This window comes from Leuresthes tenuis, unplaced genomic scaffold (genome assembly GCF_036924035.1).
Source record: "Leuresthes tenuis unplaced genomic scaffold, fLeuTen1.0.hap1 SCAF_22, whole genome shotgun sequence".
NCBI classification, from domain to species: Eukaryota; Metazoa; Chordata; class Actinopteri; order Atheriniformes; family Atherinopsidae; genus Leuresthes; species Leuresthes tenuis.
The window spans coordinates 12,761,431-12,786,816 of NW_027325376.1; the positions used below are offsets into that span (position 1 = coordinate 12,761,431).

The 25,386-nt window shown below is 39.2% G+C and overlaps 2 protein-coding genes across 2 annotated transcripts in view; one reads left to right on the forward strand and one right to left on the reverse strand.

Annotated features, from left to right (window-relative positions):
* epoa (erythropoietin a) overlaps positions 1 to 25,386 on the forward strand; it is a 153,995-nt gene that overhangs the window by 83,823 nt on the left and 44,786 nt on the right. The gene's annotated exons all lie outside the window — the stretch shown is intronic.
* The window catches only part of nlgn2a (neuroligin 2a), a 184,232-nt gene that overhangs the window by 8,134 nt on the left and 150,712 nt on the right, over positions 1 to 25,386 (reverse strand). The window contains exons 7-9 of the mRNA XM_072375980.1: positions 7,163 to 7,348; positions 1,334 to 1,599; positions 166 to 319 (exon numbers count right to left, since the gene is read on the reverse strand). Of these exons, the coding sequence (XP_072232081.1) occupies positions 166 to 319; positions 1,334 to 1,599; positions 7,163 to 7,348 (606 nt within the window). The remainder of the gene's footprint in view (positions 1 to 165; positions 320 to 1,333; positions 1,600 to 7,162; positions 7,349 to 25,386) is intronic.

Below are 25,386 nucleotides of genomic sequence, written 5' to 3' on the forward strand. Positions count from 1 at the left end.
ATTTCTACTTGATTTTCAGCCTGTAATGTGTAAAACCCTGAAAGACTACACCTACATGGTCTCCAAATAAGTCTAAAACAGTTATTACGACCTAGAATTGTCATCTGAGTGAGGTCACAGAGAAACTTTGAAGGCTGGCAGAAATATGGGATTGGTGTCGCTTACCCTCAGGATATCCGTAGAGGTTGTCTACAAAATTAGAGATGGTGTAGTCAAATGCCGCAGCTGAGATCCCATCATTGTCCTCGCTGTCGTCCACAAACTTCAGCCCCTCACCTTGGTTCACCCCTATGAGGATGTCATAGTTGAGGAACTCCCCCTGGTGGTGCAATAAGGGAATAACATCAAATTATGCTCAAAACTTGTTTTGTGCATTCATCTTGGAGTTTAAAACCATTTCAATTAGTCTGATTATAATATCAATAACTGTAAGTATGAATAGTATGATGTATTTCGATCAATAAATAGCTCTTCTTATGAGATCAGTGAAATAATCTATTTTCTTCTGTCATGAGTTATCGTTCAGGTTGTTATGTTTGTTCCACCATAAGGTAATGAATACCCAAAATGTTAGTTGAGGTCAGTGCTACCTGCTGACCTAATACTGCTCGTTTGGAGCTTTGGAAGTCTATAGTCTCTATTGATTCACAACGTGAGCAAAAGGATCTTTTGATGCTCAACATTCATTGTTTTTTTCAGTGCATTAACTTGTTTGGGGAGTTAAAGGGAGAGATGACAAAACAGCAGCAAAATCAGACTTGGTGAGGATCTGCATTTCTTTCTTCCTTTCAGTTTGTCTGTGAGAAACTTCAAATTTCCCAATTATTTTATAAAAATTATAATTTCTGACTATAGTGTGCCATAAAAGCAGATAGCACACATAGTAATTGAAAACAATTTAAAGATAATGATAGTGCTCCCCAGCTAGAAATAATGAGTCATGCGTTATTGTCAAATGCAGTGGTTCCCAAATGTCAAGGCCTCCAGGAGACATTAGAAAGAAGAAAAAAGTGACAGAAAAATTAAATGCCACTATAACAAGCTACAGATCTATTCTTTTCTAATTGTCTTGTCAAAATCATTTCAATGAAACTGAAGAGAATGACTTTATTTTTGATTGGACTGCATGCTTTTCAAGCAATTAACCTATGATGAAGGGTTTAAAAGTACACAATTCTTTTTTGAAGGGATCACAAAGCAAAAATAAAGACTGAATCATGGGTCTAACATATACCACTATGGGTGTTAAGAGCTCATGTATGGACCATCAGCTACTCATACAATGAAACTCCAGGAGGGATCATGGCCTCAGATATAGCTGTCAGACCCTCACCTGTTGCATGAGGATCTCAGGATCGTCTGGCACCACATCTCCATCCACCACAGGGCCAAAGGCAATGTGGTAGCGGGCTGGCTGGATGTCCTGGTCCACCAGCTCCCTGAAGGTCTTGCGCCTCAGGCAGTCAACTAGGTCTGCTGTCTCTGAGTAGGTGCAGCCCACCTTCCGGGCCAGGATCTTAGTGTACTTGAGGGGCTGGTAGTTGACAGACCAGCTGGAGATGGCCGTACCACTCTGTGCAATGGCCCTGTGGAACAGACCTGAAAAGACAGAGGGATATCAATATGGGGCCTTTTTGTCACCATAAAAATGTGGCAAAAAGGTTTGTGAGGTCACTTAGTGTTGTGCATTGCACCTCATATATTTTGGGAGTTAGGAGAGAACATGATGCAAAGAAACTTCATCATCATACATAATAATGGCATAATTCCATTATTATAAAAACACTGCCAGTTTTAATTTTTCATCTCATCTTTGTCACAAGAGAAGATCTGGCAGATATGAGATGAACTACAGACTAAAGTGTCCCTGACAGAGCTTGCTATGGGAATGTAGCTTAAAAACATAGAGGCAGAATTGTGAATAACCTCTTCTGAGATGTCAAAAGATCCATTTTCCTGTTTCTTCTTTGAGCTTCATTCTAGCTTTATGCCTCTCTTGCTCCCACCCTCTTTGTCTCCCTCTGTTTCTTTAGCTCTGCCTGTCCTGTGCTTTTAAACCACTCGAGTGGCTCGTTAAGGGGCTGCCTGCCTCACTCGTTTCCTCTCGCACTCTTTTTTTCCTTTTTCTTCCCTCTCCTGGGCTAAAGATTGGTCAGTTAATTATTAAGCAGAGCCGCAGAGCCTTCTTTCCCTGGGAGATCAATTATAGTAAAAAGTAGTTGGAAACAGCTACACCTACATTCATATCTGCCCTGAGAGAGAGAGAGAAAGACAGGCAGAGAGAGCTGGGAGATAGGTATATTTAATCCATCTTAAAGATCAGTTTCTTTGTCACTCCCCGAGTGCTTTTTGCCTTCCTTGTTTGGTACAGTCTTCAGTTTGGCTACTTCTCTTTTCTTAGTTTTCACTCCAGAGTATTTTCTTTCCCCCCTCTACTGTTTTTCCTCTTAACATTTTCACCTCAGCACATCTCTACAGATTTTTCTATTCCTGCTATCCTTGTCTTTCCACCCCCCTTAACACAGCGTATGAACACTGCTTTCTGTCCTTCATCAGATCAGTATCACCAATAGCCCCTCCCTCCATCCCATCTGACACTTCCATCCTGCTTATCTATCCCACACGTCTCTGCTGTCTGACTGGATTGGAGCTGTGTTGTTGGCATGATTGGTGTCCCTTTAGTGTGAGGATGAGATACTCCTTACCTGGTATCCCTGGTGGGGGAGAGAGGGAGCATGACAGACAGGTAGTGCCTAGTAGGCTGATGTTACACCGTTAGATGCTGATGAAGAGGAAGATGATGATGGCGTGATGACAAAGCGGAGGCATGAGAATAGACAGGTGGCAGTGAGATGGGGTGGGGTTGGTTGTCAACAACAAGAGATTAGGTGTTAACACTGGTTCTCTTAGTTATAGGTTCCCTTTGTTGCTAAAGTAGAGCACCTATCTAAGATAATTAAACTACAATTTGGCTAAACTGTTCTGGTGGAACATTTTAGAAAATGTATTTTTTGTACTTAGTTTAAGAGAGTTAAATGAGAAGATTGATACAACTTATATCTGCTCACTCAGGAGTTGGAGCAAGGAGGTAATCAAGCTAGCTTAGCATAAAGATCGGGAAGCACAAGTTGTTACTTCCTCTCTGTATGCTAAGCAAGACTAAGCACACCCTGTGTAACTATGCAATCAATGCAAAGAAAAAGGTGTACAAGCCTTTTCCCCTCTCCAAATATTTTCCTGGGGCCTCCAGCTCCCAGCATCCAAGAGCAGAGAGCACTGTTCATTTTCTTAAGATTCTGAGATCTACTTTTATTTACTTGGTGATTGTTTAATGCTGTTTGTTTGTTAGTTTATATATATTTTACGGTACATAATGTCATTTAAATAATCAAATAATCTGGATAACTCTTCTTGCAAGGACAAAAACCAACACTAAATGGCCCTGACCTTCATACTGCAAGCAACACTTTATTAAAGATCTAAAGTGGAGGATTAATGATTCCTTGTCACATTTGTTATACATTGCAACTAGTTGAATCTCCCCGACCAATCCCCAAACTACAGAGTAAAACATGAAAGGCCTAATCTAGAGCAAATGTTAATTTAGTTCCTTCTGGGCTCTACTGTAATAACATGGTGGTGAAACATAGTGAAGTGGAAGAGAGGGCAGTTCTTTGTGATAAATTCCTCATTCCAAGGTAACAAAGATACAACAATTCTTATTTCTAATAAAAGAAAAAATCTGTAACAACAAGGTCATAGTTATGAACATTGTATTGTCAATACATCATTTTTAAATTATATCTATGTAGACTTCTTTTTTTTTGAAAAAGAAACAATTCTGGATTGGAAATCATTGCATGGGCTCAAGGACCAAAATGAAAACCCACGGCAAGTAAAAGTAAATCATATATAAACAAGATCCAGAAATGCCCTTGCTTTTTCTGGGCCTGAGTTAATTTAAGATGTGTGAAATCTGAAATTCCTTTTGTAAATCATAGATGCTGCTCGCTCAGTCCAAAAGGGAAGATAGACCATATTTCTTGTTATCAGCAGAAAGTAAAAAGCCAGCATCTGTGAACTGAATATCAGTGCATTAATGCACAAAGCATGGATAACTTACACTGCTGTAAAAGCCCCATTAATGATGAATGACATGCAGGTTTTGGAGGAACATATGCTGCCATCCAGAATATGTTTTACCCCTGCACAGCTATGGGGTAACAGAGTTCCTGGTGCTTAAGTGGACTGTCTTGTGTTTAAGTTGTTTATGCATATGTTTATGCATTTAGAAGACACTTTTATCCAAAGCGACTTACAAATGAGGATAGAACATTACAGCTAACATCAAAGCTAGCAATAAGCTACATAGAAGGAAACCACTAGTCAGGCTCTGTCGGAGGTGGCAGTGTAGAGATAGAGCACAGGCATAAAGGGAAGTACCGAAAGAGAAAGTCTTAAATCCAACCCTGTCCCTCATTTATGTATTTTTTCACAACATCCCAACCTTCTGAATACAAGGGCCCTCAGAATCCCTTATAATTGCTTGAATTATACAATACTCTGCAGAAGTCTTGTGCCACCCCTCAGCTCTTTATACATTTTCAGGAAAACAGGATTTAAATTCAGTGATGTATTGAAACATATGCAAACATAAATTCAAATACAGTATATATGGCTAAAACAGAGTTGCAAAACAAAGTTTAATGAGCTTGAAAGTCAATATTTGGTATGAGCACCTTTATTCTTCAACACAGTCTGAACCATCTAAGATAAGCTTTCTTGAAATTTCTTTAAATAGTCTTCAGGAATAGTTCTTCAGGCTTTTTGAAGGACATTCCAAAGCTCTTCTTTGGATGTTGGCTGCCTTTTGTTCCGTTCTCTGCCAGGATGATCCCACACTGCTTCAATATCGTTGAGGTATGCGCTCCGGAGAAGATTCATCTCACATTAACATCTGTTGCCACAGAGTTTCAGTTCTTGTGTCATTCGGAATACCTCAGCCTTTTCTTCCTATTTTCCTTCCTTGAGAATGGCTTCTTGACAGCCACCCTTCCATGGAGACCATTTCTGATGACTCCATCAATAGTGGATAGATCAACATCTCAGCTCCTGTGTCAGGTCTTTGCTGGATATATTTCATAAGAACATCACTTTCAGATCCCATGCATCTTGTAGAGTTGCTTAGGTCTGACATTCTTCTTTTGTTCTCTACTCATCTAGTTTTCTTAATCTTTTTAAGAACACACTGCACACAATGCTGAAACATGTGTTCAACAATGTGTTCAGATAACGGCTCTTTCTGAGTCACCTTGTTGGTGCAAAATCATTATTTTAAGTCTATGAAAGTGCATCATCTTTGGCATTCTAATTTTAGCTAAAGAGTACTAAATATTTAAAATTGTCTCTTTGAGAAGATACCTGTTATGTATAGAAACAACACAGGTTCATCCCTTGAGTTAGGTGCCTTTATACGCTTGAAAAATTCATAGGTCAGTGAAAGTTGACTTCACAAAGAAAAAAAAGAAAAAATTCTTCTGGAAATGATCAAGTGCAAGGACTGTAGTGATATGAGTCAAAAAGCAGCCAATGTCCAAGAGACCTTCAGAAAACCCGGGGAACTACTGTTTAAGACCACTTTAAAAGATTACAAGTACATCTGACCCCTTGATAAAAACGGGGTTGCTCAAGACTTTTGCACAGTAGTGTATATTGTTTAACAACTGAGGCAATGAAAAGTCAAAATGCTCAGTGTGTCACCTGCTGGCAAGAGAGAAAAATTCATGGGGTGTCTGGGTTAATATGAAGGGTTAATAGGCATCAGTGGTAATTACAGAGGTTGCGTTGAATGGATACAGTGATAAAGCAGCAACACACAGATGCTTACTCAAGCTTTTTCAAGGCACATCTATGCAGACTGAATGAGTCAAAATTAGACATCGGCTTAGTGCTTCAGAGACACACACGTCAACACACAGAGCAGTAATTGAACCAGATGTGCGGTTCTGTGAACATGCTCCCACTGATGTCGCTCTTTCTTTTCACCCACCATTTCTGTTCTTGCAGTTCATGTATAAGATGGAAAATATGGAGAGAAGAGAGGCATTCAGCGTGAGTCCTCGAGCAGCGCGGAGAACAGAGAAGCTTTGACCGTCGGAGGACAGCTACAAGAGCAGCATGATCAAAGGTTGAGGATTGTCAGCCACGCAGATCTTAGTTCAGATCAAAGTCAATTGGTCCGTAGGCCCCTGTCCTTTGGTGGTGCTATATTAGCACTTCACCCTCAGGGTGTGTAGCTGGTAATGGGAAGCATGAGGTCATATAGATGTGGGATTTTGATGAAGGTATGGTCTTCGGGCTGCAGAAAGCCAGGAACATTGGTTATGGCAGGTAATATTGGGTAATGTCGGAGCTCCAATGTCATTTATCCTCCAAAGACTCAAGCAACACAACCTGGATCAAACCTGCACGTGCTCATTAGCCTCATGACTGCTTAAATTCTTCAGTTCAAAGGACAAGCAGTGTTCTCCTTTGGGAATAGAGGTGTCAAGTGAACATCACAGGGCTTAACGATTTCTTGGCTTCATGCTGCCAGCTGCTTTTCCATCTGACTAAGACTTCTCTGCTATGATCACACTACGTATTAAATAAAACATCAGCCAAAGGATAAATAAAGGAAAAAGATATTCTACATACCGCACTAAACATATCACAAGTAATTCAAGCAACACATATACATGCAGTTTTATAAGCTGAAGAATAAATATTACTTGTGGCTATTCAGGGATTAGTAACAGATGATCCCAGCTGTGGGTGATTCAGATAGAATCCACGTAAGCAACAACAGTCAAGAAATGTATAACACACAGGGCTGGATCCTGGCTATTAGCAACTGAAAAGAAACTAACAAACACAAACATATTAAATTTTTACAAATCACACGACCAGTGGGACTGCTGATGTTTGTTTTTCTATCATCATCACTATTATTATTTTCCTATTTTAGTGTTTTTTCATTTAATTAGATTTATTTTTAATTTAGTTTCATTTTCATTATAAATGCATCTACAGAAACGACAGAAAGAAAACAGAATGGGAATGATGAACTGACATTTTTTGAAAAAACAAAACAGAAAAAACCCACAACAGAGCATTTATCTACCTTCTGAATGGTGTGAGAGGATGAGGAGGTTGACGCAGGAGGCCCCAGCTCCGGAGCCGAAGATGGTGATCCTCTCTGGGTCTCCGCCGAAGTGGCCGATGTTCTCGTTGAGCCAGCGCAGGGCTTGAATCTGGTCCAGCAGGCCATAGTTCCCCTTCGCGGACTGATCTCCGGTACTGAGGAAACCTGTTTGTTGAAAAGATGGATGAATGATGGAAGAAGGTGATTGAGGGCAAAGGCATGATGAAGATGTGCACAAAATGGAAAGAGAAAAAGAGGAGACAACAGAGAGGCAAGATGATGTTATTATCTACCTTTCCCGATGATGTACAGCAGATGATACTATCTTTGGCATTTTGAGAGCAAAGCTTCTTAAAACTGAAGTGGCTAAATGGAATTCAGACCACAATAATTTAATTATGTGTTTATGTGTTTACACCATGTTGTACCACTGTTTTTCCTTTGGAATAGAACTCTGTGGATATGATAATAATGTACTCACTTTACAAGCACTTAAAGAAGAACAGAAATAGATGATCAAAACTTAAACATTTCAGCAGAATCTTAAGCTTTCCCTCGTTAAATTCCATTTGTAAAGATTTAAACTCGTGGCATTCAATATTAATCTTATTGCCACCAAATCCCATTTAAAAAGAGTGAGCAGCCATTACTCGGTTAAGCCTTTGCGTCAAGCTATTTTTTTTTTATGTGTGCCACAGAGCAGCACTGTTGTTCAGAGGCCAAATGTTGCACTCATTAACATAGCTATGGCTAAGATTCACCAAAACCGCCCACCGGTTTGAGAAAATGACTGAACTGCCTTTGCAAAGATGAAAACATTTGTCTATACCTCTCTTTTTTAAAAGATGACATCATCATATTAAACTTAAAGAGATTTCTTGACTTTTTGTGTGATTTCTTCACCACTAAAGCGATTTCAAAAAAGACAAAAAAAATCGTCAATCAAATAAGAAAATATGAGCATTTCTCATTTTCTACGTATTTAGGTGACTAACTTATATGAATATACTTCTTTTGAATACCTCGATACCCCGATACCTTGAATACCCCGATACTGAACATGTCTCAAAGTCTTCCTGTAGGACTGTACTGCACACTTACCTAAACATTGTAATATAAGCTTTCCTCTTTCTCTTTTGTCTGACATTCCCTCTGATGATAATTACTGAATATCCTTTTAGTAGCAATTAAAAAGCCTCTGAACGGGACCTCTAATTAGTGCCACCTTAAAGACAGGAAAAGTTGTTCATTAAACTCATACAGTAAAGGTCAAACACAACATTGGGTTAGGATTTGAACCCAAACAGACAGTATGGAGGACTATATGCTGTGGGTACCTAATTAGTGTGACCAAACTCCTGAGCATTTATCGCCAAACCCAAAACAACCCCCACAAACTATGCACCTTTTTCTCTGCTGAGAGCCAATTAAAACTGCTTCTGCATTGTGACTATCTTTACGAGGTTTGAGTCAGGAGTGAGGTAAAGAGTACAAGACCCTTGTTTAGGATCCAGACATCGTCATTTGACATCTTGGAATTAAGTGTAGGAAGTTTAAGTAAACAGGATAAGAGTCTGGGAATGTGAATATGTGAGGTTAAACTTCTATTTGTAGAAAAACTGCAATAACATTTTAATCACACAGTGAAAATAATAAGACATACTGTCGTAAAAGCCAACCCAACAAGTGATGCATTTACTAGATACTGAGAAACTGAATGGTAAACGTCAATCACTAATCATCATTGTGTCAGGAGGCTCCAAAGAAATCACTCATGTTTCAGGTAGTCTGAAAGAATGAAAAAAAAGTGTATACTGGAAAGATGCCACCATGTGGCAAGAACCCGACAGGCAACCTGCACTCTGAAAGACAGAAACACTGTACTATAAAAGCAAGAGGGCTGTAGCACACAGCTTTGGAATAAATCAGTAGTACATGTAACTCTGCATGAAAGCCAGATCAGAAAAGTGAGAGCATGTGAATTTCACTCAACATGATGCAGGTTTAATTGGCAATTAAGTTACAGTTGTTAAACAATGAAACTGAGGGAAAAAAAATGGAGCAAAAAGCAGTTACATACTGACTGTAATTTACTAACATTTGCCAGCACACAAGGTAGGAGTTACACCTACATGTACACAGTTAAACAGGATTACAAAAACCTTAAAACTCCGAGCCCGGACTGTAGGAGTTCGGTGCCGGCTGCCAAAAAAAACCCCAGAATCTTTTTCTCTTCTCGGAGCAATAGAGAGCTCATTATCAGTCAGCGAGAACCAGCTGTAGAATATGAACTTTTCCTGGCCTATTATCACCCATTGAACATACACATACATTAATTAGAATTAACTTTGGCCAACAGTGATAGTTTGTTTTTGATGTATTGCACCTACAAAGGGACATATATGAAAAGTCTACAATATTAACCAATATTTATTTTTATAAAAATACAGCCAAAAGTTTTTTTGGGGTTTCCTTTTATGGAAAATCCTTAACAACCCCGAAAACCTTAGGGGATCAACACACAAATCTGTAAGCACCTTGTGCCAGTACTGACTTTTGTGCTGCTCTTTAAACATCACAAATACGCAGCATGTTTGGGTACATTAATTAAGTCAAGCCCAAACAAGAGGCAAATAAGCTGCCTAATGCTTTCTGTAATCTCCATGACATATAAAACATAATAGTCATGTTAATTAAGTAATTAATTATGCCACATAACATATAGCAATACTTCGATGTCAATATAGTTTTTTAACATCGTGTGGCATCTGTGCTGCTTTAAAGTTACAATATTAGCAGGTTTTAAATACAGAAAGCTTTTTCTCACCATTATTGAGCAATCTAACGGTGCCTCTGCTGCTATAAATTGCTCCTTAGTTATTAATAACCTTACAAAAATAGGTGTAGTGCTGGCAGAACAGCAACAGACCAAACCAGCTGACAGCCAAGATGCTTTTGTTATTTTGACACAGCCAAAGCTGTTGTTTTTACTGCACCTTCATGCTGCATCCATCTGACTGTGAGTCAGTGTGCAACAGCAGGCCACTTCAACTGTGCCCCATCCTGTATAATTTGATAAAGGGCTTGAAAATATAGAGGATCTGGTAAAAGTGCAGAGCCGCAACATGAAAGTGACGCTTTGCATGAGTGGTGTTTAAAATGGCTTTGGTGAGGAATGGTGGTTAGAGGGGTGAAACAGAGGCAGAATGTAAGAGTAAAGGAGAAGGCGACAAGGACAGTGGGTGTTCTGTGAGCCCCGGATAGAGGCACAGTGTTTTATCTGCCTCCAAGACACCAGGCGTTGGCGCGCGCACACGCATGCACGCGCACACGCACACGTAGGGACACTGATCAAAGACTGACACTACAGAAAAGACTGCCTCCCTTTCTCCACTCTCCAAAACACACTAAACATGTTCACATGTGAACACACAGGAAGCCAGAAATCCTGCAAATGCATATTCTACACAACGTCACACACACGCACACACACAAAGCTAATGCAAATCATTCAAAAATCGCTGCATTTCCATCTTTCTGTGTACTGTGAGCTGAGGGAAATGATTTTGTGTATCTAACCTGCAGTCACAATGAAGTAGCACTGAGCCCTTTCTGTGCCATCACTGAATCATGAGATTGTACTTTTAGGCCCCATATGCTTGCAAGGGTTTGTTGTGTGCAGCCATATTTGTCATTATGATTTGTGTGTTTATGCAAAGATGTATGAATATGTGACATTCAGTGAGCCATACACATGACAATGACTTGTGACTGCAGAATGACAAACGCTGCTCCAAAGACACTATATCCCATGTGAATTCATTGTTAGGGTTCGGGTGACTTGAGTGCCAGAAATCTGTGTGTGTTCTTGGCAGAATTGTAATCATTGTTTATCAGAGGAGTGTGCACATCATCCACAAAAATGAACAGATGTGAGTTGGCTCAAGGAATTTGAATAATGTATAGGACACACATTTTCAATGTCAGCCGCACACACAAACCTCAGCTGTGCCTGCCTCTTTCAAAGGTGATGCAGGCTAGCGATCTGTTAGACAGACAGCATGTTCCTGAGCAGTGTTCAGATGTATTCTTGCAATTATAGCAGCACACTTCACACTTTCAGCCACCACTGCTTAAGACGCGACATGCTATCATCCCGCCACCATGCTAAACGTTTTGTGATTTCCAGAGGGTCATGCTGAATGACACAAGCGAGGAAAAGAAGGATTTGGAAGAAGGAGAAAAGAGGAAATGAGAAACATTCCTCTCTTCTTCATCAAGCTTAAAAATAGGCTTTTTTCCCTCAACAAACACCACTTTGGCTTAGACACAGCGATTAGCCTTGGGTGATTCGCTCCACTCTTCTCTCTCTCTCCCTTTGTGCTCTTTCTCTCTCTAAAGTTGTTATTACTATTGCCTGGCTGTGACAACCAAATTATCTGTGAAATTATTCAGATTTTATGCCCTCGCATAGGGTAGGACCCCTCTGAGAATTTTTGTGTGTGAAGATATGTTTGATGCAAGTCATTTTTTGGGGAAAAGTACAGTAGAATAACTGTCTCAAGGTTGTGTGAGTTGCCAGCCAACCAACCAAGTAGCAGTTTACATCTGTGTCTGTCCAGATTCAAAATAGACCATATGCAGTGAAGACTGAGCTGAACTGTGTTAACACTTATCAGTCACACAAAAACCCCTAACAGGTAAAGTGAATATCTATCAACATCTCATTGTAATGTAATATTCTGCTTGCAAAATTTTAAGTAAATCATTTATGTGGATGTCACTGACACAAAGTGTTCCCCATGTAAATGCAGATTAAACATACCCGTTCCTCTGGCAACAGCACTGCCCAACTTTACTATGTCACTGCAGAGACTGCTCAGGAACTGCTATAGATTCATGGCGGGGACCCAAAGTTTTGACCCAATCTTAAATGGAACCCTGACTAACAGATATACAGATGCAATATTTATCAAAAAAAAAAGAAAAGAAAAGAAAAAAGAGGTGATGACAAGACTGAAGAAGTGACTGGAACTGTACACCAAGACGAAGAAGATAAACACAAAAGCAAGCTGAGCTACGGGAGGCAGTGACATCAACTGTCAACAGTTTTCAGTCTGGTTAGTGCAAAGATTCACAGGACTTAAATTCAAGTCCAGATTGTTGATATGCAATCAGGTGGTTAAGTTTGTTGTAATTGATCTTTTGATGATTTATTCTTCTGGTTTTCAAAGTCTGAATGACTGAGAACTTGTTAAAAATCAACAAACTATGAACAACTGTAACTCAGGCCTCTGTGACAAACAATGACATTCAGTTAGTGGTTGACAGCAGAGTTGTGGCTCCAGTAGCTCTCAGGTTTACGGCGGACCCCTAGGATTTAAATCATAGTGACAATAAAAGCTATTGCAGTATGTGATTGAGAGCTGCTGTGGGTGCTTAACTTGTGTACATGCAGACAGCTCTTGTTCCTAAACAGTACATCAAAACTCAGCAGGATATAATATTTCACTGACACATAGACATAGACCCTGTTACAGCAAGCAACACCTGTTAGCTTATCACTCTTAGAGACATAAGTATCAAAAGAACCAGGGAAGAAATGGTGAGTAGCGGATCAACAGAAAGCTGCAAGTTATCTAGGAAAGTTTCAAAGACTTGTTTACTTCTCATGTTGCCTTTCAATTGAGGACAAAAACCAGAAGTGGTACCACGTGGCACTGAATTCAAGTCGTTCACGATGGCCATAAAAAGTTGTGACATTATAAAATTGGTAACTCCCGAGATGAGCCATTTTACAGCACTGTGAGCACTAAGATGTATTGTGCACATAAAGCAATGGTTGGCACCGTAGTTGAAAAAAAAAAATTTGATAAACATTAAGGATTTTGTACAAATGATTTTTTTCCCCATGTTTTTAACAACATGCTTTATTATGCAAGGGCAATTAGAACATATTAGAACCTATAAATCTAGTTAGTCCACAATCCTTATAAAACTCCCTGCATCTCAATCTCAACAATGTTTTACGCTGCAATAAGCCCAATCTGTGGAGGCCTCAGCCAGCATTCCACAGGGCCTTTAAGGATACACCACAAACACCCAAAGGTCAGAGTTGGTTTAGCAGTATAAGCGGGACTTGCACCTACACAACTAAAAAGCTAAAATGGGAATGCAATATAGACATCTTCGAGTCCACGGCAAAGACCTACAAAACCATCCCCGCCTTCAAGTTGGGTACCAACATTAGCGTCACCAATTCAACATCTGAGCAAATGTAAGTTACAGTATGGTTACAGTTATGGGATTTAAGAGCCATATTATATTACACTAAACCTTTTGGACATAAACCATTATCACTTCATATTTTTCTGAACAGATTAGAATGAAACCTAGTCAAACTGGCAAATTATTTCTTGAAATTAAGATCAGTCGTGCCTTTTAAGGTCACTCATTAAAAATGAATAATTTATTTTACAAGTTAAAGTTTATCATTTGGAAATCTGAAAAATTTTCTTTGTGATGCACCCAAGATGTAATATTCACAAACATAAAACCTACTTTGTATCATTGGCAGTCTGTATGTCTCCATTCCTCTGTGGCTACTTCCTTTTTTTGTCCTTTTTATTCCTCTTCCAACATTTGAACTTTTTCCCTCTGAACAGCAGCATTTTGTGCATTTAAGCAATCAATGCTCAGTGATTACTTTGCTTGTAGTACTATTCTTGGGCTAAAGTCAAAATAGGATTCTCCAAAAATCTTTATACATACACTTTAAACCAGCTTTAAGATCGCTTCCATATAAATTACATCAGCCGGCTAAATCCTTACACCACTCATTTTGACAGAAATGCTAACGCTAACGCAAAGTTTCTTACCAAGGCTATTTCACATCAAATCCAATGTAGATTCAAGTACAGTTTTATTTCTTCTAAAATAGTTGCTTAAGAAGTTCTTATGCTGTTAACACTAGTTATTACTGCTGTCGACAGATTCATCAGGACAGAAGTTTTAAGGGAAAAAATGCTTCTATGGTATGAAATATACATAGCTAAATCTCATATATTCATCATATTTTTACACTTGTTCAGTTCCTCTGGTGTTCTTTCACACAGAAGCTCCTTCCTTTTATATAATTCATTCTTTTATCTCCCTTGCCCTTATGGTATGGTCTCTCTATCTTTCTGACTTGAGTCTGGAGCAGAAGCTGCTGGCCTCTGAAGTCCTGACGCTGGTGAAAGAGAAACCAGGCCAGCTCCCAGCAGAGTACGACCATATGCACACGCAGTGTTTCTCAGAGCTTCAATCTGCCCATGAATGTTTATACAAGTGTGTGTGTGTGTGTGTGTGGCAAAAACAAGTGGCATGATTGCTCTTGCTTCTGCCACGGACCAGTCCAAGTGTGTCAGAAAGACGCGGAAGAACACACACATACACACACATTTACTCATACACTGGAGGATGACAGTGAGGGAGAGGGATGAGAGCAGTTGACTGAGACAGAACGAGTCACTAAGGGACAAACACAGCGAGAGGAGGTGAGATTATAGATTGTCAGGTGTGCGCATCTTTTTGTGTTTCCCGAAGGAACAAGAAGAAGGATGAGTATCTATTTCACTCTTCTTCTTTAACTAGAGTCGTTATAGAGTGGCTGTGAGTGTGTATCGATCAGGTTTTGTTGCCATGCGAACACTTCTACAGCCCAAAGGAACAATGGTTCATTGTCCTGATTGCACAGCCGCATCATGAGTCTTTTCATGTGTGTGTGCTCAGAATTGAAAACCTTTACCGCCCTGTCTTCTTTATTTGAGTTCCAACATCTCCTCCTCAACCCAACTCTTTCCATCCACTCTTGTTTATCTGTCATCTTGCTCCCTCTGGGTCTTACCATCCTCGAAGGCCTCTATGCAGTCAGAGGGTAATGACGGGTGAAATAGAGGTGCCATGGGCCAGATCCTACATGATGTATGTTGAAATGTCGTTGCTGTGCGGAAAGCACTTGTACCGCGCTTAAGAAATTGTTTTCGTTCATTGCTGTGTTTGATGTAACCCATCCTCATTCCACGCCCTTGTCAGTCTTTAATTTCAATCAAAATGATAGATTGATGTATTCAATTCACAGCGGTATTCTGAGCCTTTGTTAAAGATTGTTATGCCATTGATATCTATGGCTAAATTAAGATCATCTTTGGTCCAAACTGTTTCGTCTTATTACTTCATTTATGTAATGCAGATCTGAAAAAAAAAATGGAGTGGAAGAATCAGACTGTTAATATTTTAGGTTTCTTTTATCCCATTTTAAACAAGTTTATACAAAAAGTTAAATAGCAGCATGTGATGACTCAAGTTGGTGGGAGATGCTGTGAGTGCTGTTCATATTTTACTGGTAGAAACATTCAGTGATCATATTTGTGGGGTTACTTACATCTAAACTACAAAATGTCTAATAAAATGCAGTATTTTTTAATTGGCTATCCCACAGTCTTACCACATACTATCAACTGCAGAGTTCCAGCTACAATCATTTGACGAGAAAATTAGTAGAGGCGTGCAAGGTTTGAGAACCGATTATTAGAATATTTTAATATCTTTACTTTAATGAGCCAATATTTGACTTTCCTCTCAATTAATGTTTAAGTTTTTAATGTTTGGGTGGAAATGGTCAAAATTTAAGCAGCAGAGGTTGAGATATCATAGATTTTGATATAGAGAATATCGGCTGGGTTTTAAAATCATAGATTCTTAAATTTTTCATAGTTTCATTTCACGGTTTCATTTGCTGATAAATGCCCTCAGTTAGAGAGTATAAACACGAGCCCAATCTGAGATTCCTGACAACTTTGCCAGAGTCATGTTTTAATAAGCTTTACCAAGTTCCCTGAGTGTCAGGAGTGACACTTCAGACAACCGTTTTCACTGACTCAGATGTGGAGCACTCAAAACTTTAAAAAGTCAAAAAGAAAAAAATGGAAGTGCCAAAATACAATGCTCCTGAGCAGGGATGGTGGGAAAAAGAAAACCTTGAGGAGAGAGGAAAACAAGAGCTAACGAATCCCCAAACTGCAGTCTATGTCTGCTCCAGCAGCAGCAGCAGCAGCAGCTGTGCGGTGGCTGGGATTTACCAGGCAAAACAAACAGCTAAAATAAATGGGTAAACACTCATCGTGGGTCTGCAGGGGTGTGTGAATGTGCATGTGTGTTTTCAAGCATTCTCATTGTACTCATCTGCATACAAGCCTTTCATCACCATAATTATGTGCATACATTGGTGCATGTTTATAAGGTTGCCTGAATCCACACCATTGTCGTCTCTTCATGTTTTTACCTTTTATGGCTGCAGCTTGAATAAAAACAAAGGTGTGTCTGAGCATCTCTAGTGCTAAAAGCAAACCTCTGCTACTCAACAACAAGAAGGACACATCACATAGCGCTTCAACCAGAGTTGGGATGGCCCAGATACCGTAATGCAATCAGTTTGCATGGTACTGTAAATAGGCAGCATGGTTCCGTTTTCAGCTTCTGTTTTGTGAAATTGTATTTTGTCTTTTCTTGTCTTGACATTTTTGCAAATGCCTCCATTTTGCATCCATTTTTGCTTGTAACGTTTCCCTTGATCATTCATAAAAACACAACAAAAACTGTTTTTCAAAGGCTTCCAGTTGTGGAACATTCAGACTGAAGGGGCTACCCAGTATATATATGATGAAAATAGATGCAGCATTTGTTGTATTACATTTTAAATGCAATGAATTTGATTCAATAAAATCTGGGTGTTGCACTTTCGATTAACCAGATGCAGAAGTGTAAATTGTAACTGAAGTTTTTCTTATTGTGGCTGGGTGATAAAAAATGAGAGGCTTATGCATTTCCTAATTCTTTAAAATGTCATAATTCTTTTGCATTTGTCTTACTGCAGTGTTACATTAAAGGGCACGTAAATTGTATTGGCAAAATTGTAATTTTGTTTTGTCACGGGCAGCGTTCACCTGACATGAGGATGAACCCCAACAATATGTTCAATATAAATTTCTAAACCTTACAAATCTTGAATAACAGCAAAGATGCCCAATGGAAGAGCCAAATGGGGCTCAAACTCTCAAAATCTTTTCTGTCAGATTAAAAAGTTGTTTGCACCAATAAGAATAACTATTAAAAAGGACCGTTTTAAAATAATTTGAATCAAAATGAATGGTGGAGTCAATGCCAAAATGTAACAACAGTGATACTGGTAAACTATATAATCTGGAGCACTTTCAGAACAATTTGTTGAATTATAAAAGTAAATATGACAGCCTATTAAAACATACAGGGATCACTTCCTCTCCTCTGTGTAGCTGAAAGATGGACTCAAAGGCTGTGCTTCAAATTATGTTTTTATCATCATTTATATTTTAAGAGTTGGAATATTTATAGCTAAATATTTGAGCTAACCTTACTAATGTTGTTTACCTTGTTTCATTACTTATGTGGTAAATTAATATCATAGGAAACACCTCTTATTTGATGTCATGTAGTTTTGTTATAGACAACCACATATTGATCATTCCATTAAAAAGAAATGGGCCTAAAATTAAATTAAAAACCCAAACCCATGACATAATGCCAAGCGTTTTCTTTGGAGTTCTTCATCTTTGATGGTTGTCAGCATATCACTAAACTATTCATACATCAGTGTGACAACAATTTTTCTCAAAAGACGTTAGCTCTGAGAACAAATTGGTCAAATTACATGAACCCATTCTGAATAGTCTTTAAACTATCATTCAGCTGCTAACCTCGATCTCAACCCAGAGAGATGGACTCACTTAGGGACTGTCAGCACTGTGAGCAGACATGCTCAGCAGTATATCACTGATTCTCAGTTTGTCCCACATCCTGCCCATCATAAATAAAACAAGACTGAAGTGAATGAGGTTTTCCACCAACATAGTAGTGTAATTAAAGTATGCAAATGGTATGATAAAACATGTTTCACTCCGACGGTGACAATGTCATTCATGCTGAATAACTTTAATATGGAAAGATTACTGTCAGATAATGACGCTTCACATCAAAAGTGAGGCTGACATGAGCCTGTGTGTGAGACAAAGGGAATTCTGAGCTTTATCTCCAGTGCATAAAGAAAGTATTCTGCCTTATACGCATGTGAAAGCATTCCTCTCAATTGCTCATCCTTCACACAAACGCCTCCATACACACTAACACTCCTGCTTGCAGAGCTCTCAATTATTTTGACCTTCCTCTTGTATGTACCTTGGGTAAACAATTTAGATAAATAATGTTCTGGAAAAATAGTGCTTTGCCAGTCCCGATGTGTGTGTTTATCTAGTTTCCAGACACATACACATGTACACACTCACAACCTTTATGCTGTTCTGTCAGCACTTTTTAACCTTGTAAAAAATAAAACAATGAGCAACAGCGTTTAGTGCTATAAAGAAATATAACAGATACTTGGAAAGCCATTTGAAAATTCTATTGAGAAATGCTATTGAGAAAAGCTAAACACAAGAAAAAAGCATGGAAATGTGATCATTTTACTGTTGGCTGACACCTCTGGGTCTGTTTGGTGTTTATTGTAACAGAAAGATAGTTTTAATATCATCACATTAATTTACCCAATGTTGTGATGGACCAGTGGCAAAATGTTCCTCGATAGTTTGGATAATCGTCAATCATTTTAGTCAATAATCTTAATAATTCTTCATTCTTAATTCTAATTCTTAAAACAATTTAAAAAAATCTGAAGTTGTATCTTTCCCAGATTCTACAACCTCATCTAAAAGTCATGTCATTAGACATGTTCACTCCATTGCAATTAAAATTTTACAATACAGAAGCATTTTGAGTTAAAACTTTAACCTGATCTCACGGCAGTTTGTGTAATAGCTACACTGGTCCAAATCAAAATATGTTGCAGATCCAAAATGTTTGTTGATTTGTCCACAAACGCTTATGAAGAGAAAGGAGGAGTGGCCGGAGGTTGTTAGTCTGCTGACTCGCTACCACCCAACACGTTTTTCAGTTGTCACTCCACAGTTGGAGGTTGCAGTTACTAATACATGAACAGAAGCTGAAGCTCCTCAACGCCGTCACCCTTGCATACATAGCAAACAGAAAAGCTGTAAAATACTGTAGAGATTTAGTGCAATAAGAATTTGCATCGTTTGCATGGAGACGTTGTGTGAAAAGAAAGGGAGTAGACCTACTTATGCTGAAGTACAAATGCCTCATTACAGTATTTAAGGAAATGTTCCATGTTAAAGCGATTGCTAAAAAAATACAACAGGTCCAACAGAGTAGGGGAGTGCATCAGTAGTGGCTATGGACCAAAAGTCAAAGGCTACGAAACTTCTATTATTTCAGAATGCAATAAAAAAAAAACAAATAAATGTGCTGAAGGCGACTGTCAGAGGGGCTGTTCTTTTCCTTACATGCGACACACACAAACGGAAAATTCTGCTCCCATGTGCAAAGCCTGACAGCGGTGTTTGTCATCCTTGTGATTTGTGCCTGCGCCTTGTCATATAGCTCATTGTTCTGAATACATGGAGGTAATGCCCTGAACGGAATTGCTCTAAGGGAGAGGAGGCCCACATTCGTCTCACTATATGATCAACTCAAGAGTCTCATCTGTCTCATGAGGTAAGGCCGGCCTGTAAAATCTATAAAGCATGCTGCTTCTTACAGCAGGGCTCTGATTTATTAGCAACATGTAGAAGTAGTACCAAAGTCACTCATACTGAGATGATTTAGAAGATACAGACAATAAAATGAAACTCGGTGTGTAAGCACTGCCATCACTTAGTGTCAGTAGCACTCTGAAAAAATATTTCAGGTATAATGAAGCACGTAGCAACCCTTCACATGATTGAACTCCTTTCTTACTAACTGGAATTATGCCATTCAAAAAGTCAGTTTTGCATTTACAATTACACATGTTACTGGTCACTTATTTTCACTCATTCTTATTTCATTTTAACTTTTCTTTTTTTCTTCTTTTCCTGGTGTCTTTCCTGACTGACCAAGAAGCATAATATTTACGATCAATATGAAAGTTGTAGGTGTACGTGTCCAAATTCCCAAATGTAGCTCAGAAGTGTCGATGTGTTGTATTGGTAAATCCTGCACCGTCCCCTAGTGTTTGTGCATCTTTGTAACATGTGAAAATAATCCATGTGAGTTGCTGACAAACTAGAATGCAACATCCAAAAGTCATCAGACAAATAAATGAGGACCTACACAAAGTGAATTCAGCAGCAAATCTTAATGAGTCGTGGATAAACTCCAACAGACTACAACAGAAGGAAATGAACATTCCGCAGGGGCAAACATTTACAAAGAGTGATCACCTGTCAGGTAGCAGATCAGGATGTACCCCTTTAGGCAATGTGAGTCTATTTCTGCTGTTCTCCACCACTCTAACTGTTATCTGGTGCATCGTCCCTTTCTTTCCTCCATTTTAAGCAAGCTCTGTGTCTGGTGAAGTCCGCATGTTAATGAAATTCCTGCATGTGTGGGTCGGAGAACGTCCTTGAGGGGGTGACATCAGAACTCTGATGATAGAGTGCGGTACATTTCATCTCGTCTTCTCTTTAGTCATCTCACTGTCCATCACTCCTCTCATCTGATATCTGTACTAGGGGCTGCCAGTACCTAATATCTGTCTGAGCCAGTAAATCACCCAATAAATTATCAGTGGATTCAGTGCAAATGACATTAAATACACTTTTACCATAAATCAAGAAGCCTCTGCTCAAACTGTGATGTCCAATACAAGAAAAGCACGAGTGTGAAGATGATGAGAGCCGCCTGGCAACACTATAAACAACTTGCTAAGGTGGGAGATAGGGGGAGTTCAGTTTAGTGGCTTGAGCCCAGAGAGTTGCTATGTCAAGTCTTTAAACCTTAAAAAAGAGTGGGCTAAGGCAGGGAATGACCAGTGCTATCCGGCTCCATTTCCATTCAAAGCTGAAGGGCCTGCGAGCAAGAGAGCAAACCCTTCAAATCCTCCCCGAGCGCTGCATCTGCTGTTGCCCACTGCTCTAAGTGTGTGTTGTCAGTTCAAGACTTACACATGGGTTAAGCAGAGGTCAAATTCATGTGTGTGTAACAGTATGCAGGCAAATAACAGCTTCTTCTTCCTCTGTACTGTTGGCTGAAGATCATGTTAATGCTTACAATGGAAAAATGAAAGAAAACCAGGTTGCTCTGGATATTTGCTGCCATGCCTGTGAAGATTTTATAATTCATGAGACTTAAACTTATGGATTCATTACGAATATTACCCAGTCCCAGACTTTATGAAGTGTATTAAAGAACAGAAAGAAGTAGATCTTTTAAAGCCGTTATGTGGTATTTCAGTCAAATGTCTGCACTGAATTTGCAAACATTCATAGTTTTCACATTAAGTGTGGTCTGCTAACATGATGGCCTGACAATTTTTTTTTTTTTTCATTCAGTTTCAGAAGAAATGTAACGGTCCTTTGGCTTTTCACAAGCTGACATTAGGCATAGGTTTTAATAAAATGTCTGTGTCTTGCTTTGTCAGAGTAGCCCAGGCGAAAAGCAGGACAGCTCCTTCTACAAAAAGGATTTATGAAGCATGATCTCATTATAGACTGTAAAATATGTACCGGTACATTGAAAATACATAACTATTTCACAATTGAGACATAAAAAATAGTGAAATAGCTACGTTTTCCTTCCACACTGCGATACAGCTCCCGCGCCAACAGCTGCCACTCTTGACTGAGCAAAAATATTCCATGAAAGGCAGAGGGGCTGGTGAGTGACATCAAACTTCATGTCCTTCAAACAAGAGATTGATGGTTCAAATATTTTCCTGCATAGTCTTTTCCACAGTTCTTTTACTTTTCTATTCCCTCTACACTTCCCTGATTAGCTATTTTTCTATGTCACTCCCACTGGCTAATGGTTACAGTTGTCTGGATTGTGAAACTACTACATATGGACATGGGTATGTAGTCAAACACTCCCATTTCACAAATTTGGTGAGACTGGTTTGATTTACACCATTGTTCAACAGGGTCTGTCACAATTCTTGAAGCCCAATATTACTGTATGGGACAAAGTCCTATATTCACAGTAACACTTGCAATTTATATGTAATATATTTCTTATGTATAGAATGTAAAGAAGCTCTGAATAAATTCAGAGCGCATACAATAAATACCCTGAGAGCTCACACTAACAAACAGAGAATAATGCTTCACGGACAGTTTTACTTTTAGATATTTGCATTTCCCTTATATGCAATTCAACCGTGGGAAGTTTATATTGATCCTTATTTTAGGCACAGCCTCACTGTGAGTCATGTATTGAACTGGCAAATACATGGATGGAACATCAGAGTTTCCTGTTTTTTTCCAGGGTAAAAATGAAAGAACACCCATCAAAGGTAAGTTTTTCTCGTCAGCCATCCATCCATCCATTTTCTATACCCGCTTAATCTGTCGGTCGGGTTGTGGGGTTTTCTCGTCAGGATGTAAAACAATTAAACAAAGTATTGGTGGAGCATTATTAGCTCATTCATTTCTTAGGTGAATTATATAACTGCTGATAATGATTTGTTGTTAAAAGTAACTAAAAAAGCAACAGTTTCAAAACCCTACTTCAGAGATGTAGCAAATGCAGTATGATTTTAAGTTGAAGTTAAATGGAGAAAAAGACAGAGAGGCTGGATATTTTTATTCAGAGCTATAGAGCATAACAGAAAATCTAAACGGTTGAATAGATGAGACATTTTCAGACCTATAGGCAGCCCCAACTAAAGTGAAGGGGACGTGTTTTGAGTTGGTAGTGACTTCAGATGGCCTAATATATACTTCCAAGCCAAGAAAAAGTGTTTGACCTTCCACTTTCTTAGATCAATGACACATGCGTTAAGAGTGATATGGTGGTACTGATATGGTTATACCAAGCTAAATATTTCAGGTGTTGTCCTGATCAGAGGCAAAGTGCATGCATGTTAATCTACTCACATAAAAGAGAGGATACAAATCGCGTGTACAGAGCTTTGGGCTTAAGAAGTGTATTTTTCAGAACAAGAAAGAAGCTATTTATGTCGGTTTTAAATAAAAAATAAATAGAATGATGGCTCAAACACAAATAAGCTTGTTAAACCATTTGATATTCACACAAATGCTCATTGCTCATGGTGCATGAATAGTGCCAGCACACACTCAGTCATCAGTCAGCCAGTATGGGCAAAGGGTTTCTCAGACAAAGCCTGTCACATGTTCTTCATATCTGACTGATGCTAGAAGGGCATAAATCACAGTACCGTCGGTGCTACTGCAACCTGATTCTATCTCTGGAAGCTCTGGGATGCTTCCTTCACATTTACGTTTCTCGGATCTCCTGTAATCTTGTTTTATTAGTGGGAAGGTCAGCCGAGATTAGATTCAGACCCTAGGAGACAAGATACAAAACCTGAGTGGTTGCCGGCTTAGAGGGATGGAGAGAGCTAAGACGTGTCAGAAATAAGATGTATAGTAATGTGTAAAGAGAACGTACAGTAATAAAAAGTACTGTAGTAAGATGAAGAGAGTTGGGGAGTTATATTCAAGACGTTTCTGTTCCTGATGACTGTACAAGGTATACCAATGCTAACACCAAAACCACATCGTAAATCAATGCAAGGACAACTGAAAACCCTTCTCATTAAATTTTGTTTTTACAAGGACTTCTGGTTCTTTACCTCAGACATGTTCATCATTTAAGAGAGTCAAATTCACCAAAAACATACAGACCTTAGCAGACCACAAAGTCTTTTTGTTTGGAAGATCAGAAAAGAGCAGATTATAACACGTTTGCAGATTTCACTCTGCCGCAGTCAAGGTTTTGACAGTCATCTAAACTTCAGCACAGAGCTAAGGGATTAAATCTTCTGACCTGTCCAAAGTCACAGTTTGGCTGATCAGTTTCCTTTTTTGCGTCTATTGGAAATCGTGCCAACAAAAATTGGCAGGGACATTGCTTTTTGCTTGACTAGCACATGAATGAAGATTGTAAATAATCATTATCCTTCCTGCTGGCAGAAAAACTACTCCACCTCGAAGGTGTCCTCTCTGAGCCTGATATTTCTGAGAGTATCGATGCTCCTCTCATCCAGGTCAGGCTAAGTCTTGTTCCAAACACAGGAAGAGTGTATGTTAAAGTCCCCTTGGACAGTCTGGGAAAAAAAGGCATTTCCTTCTGCTCACTTCCTTACAGTCTTTGCTTTCTTCTTTGTAACCTCTCCTACCTCACAGAAAGAAAAAAAACATCAGTCTTTCAGGCAATCCACAGTCTATCACCTTCCCACAGCATGGGCCTATTAGACTTATCTTAGCCAGAGTTGCTCCTAATTTGGCATCCTTGGAGCAATGGGTATGCTGTGTTGAAAGTTATCAGAGTGGGGCCAGCTCTCTATTTGGCAGGCAGAGGGGCAAAGCCACCACTGTCTATCTGCCAGGTTGATTAATAAGCATCTGCAGAGTGGCTTTGCTAACAGACTGGCTGGCCTGGATGCTTTCAGAGCTCTGCTAGATGAATGACACACCGACACAGACTGACAACACACACGAAATGCATTAACCCACACCCTCTTTTCTTTCTCTCACCTTCACTTAGTACACACATTTAACTGTGTAAAATAACACAGGTCTGATGATAAGCCAGAGCAGACATAAAGAGTTGTGAATTAGAATAAGCTTGAGGAAATCGCGCACATTTTCATTCATACCTGATCAAGCTTTCCGTCGTGCCCACTGAAATGTTGACACAAACACACTCTGGCAAGCCCCTTTTCTTGTGATCTGTTTTAGTGGTGACATATTTGAGTGGCATCTCATCAGAGCTGCATAATCTTATTAACGGGAACGCACCCTTTCTCTTAAGCAGCTCAGGCAGTCGGGCATAACAGAACACTCCCTCATTCTGTTGCCATTAGTTACTGCTGACATGACTGAGGATGGGTTGAGCGAGCATGATTAGCACAATGTGTAACTGGTGGCATAAAAGAAGAGAGGCAGAGGGAACAAAAATCAAGCTGCCGAAAGGTGCAATTTGGTTTTGTTTGGTTTTGTTTTGCTCTCCTGCAATGACCCTGACTTATGATTAACTGTTCAATGGTCATATTTCAGAGGACATTCAGGACTGAACTGATGCAACATGAGAAACAAATCGTGCTTTTTAGT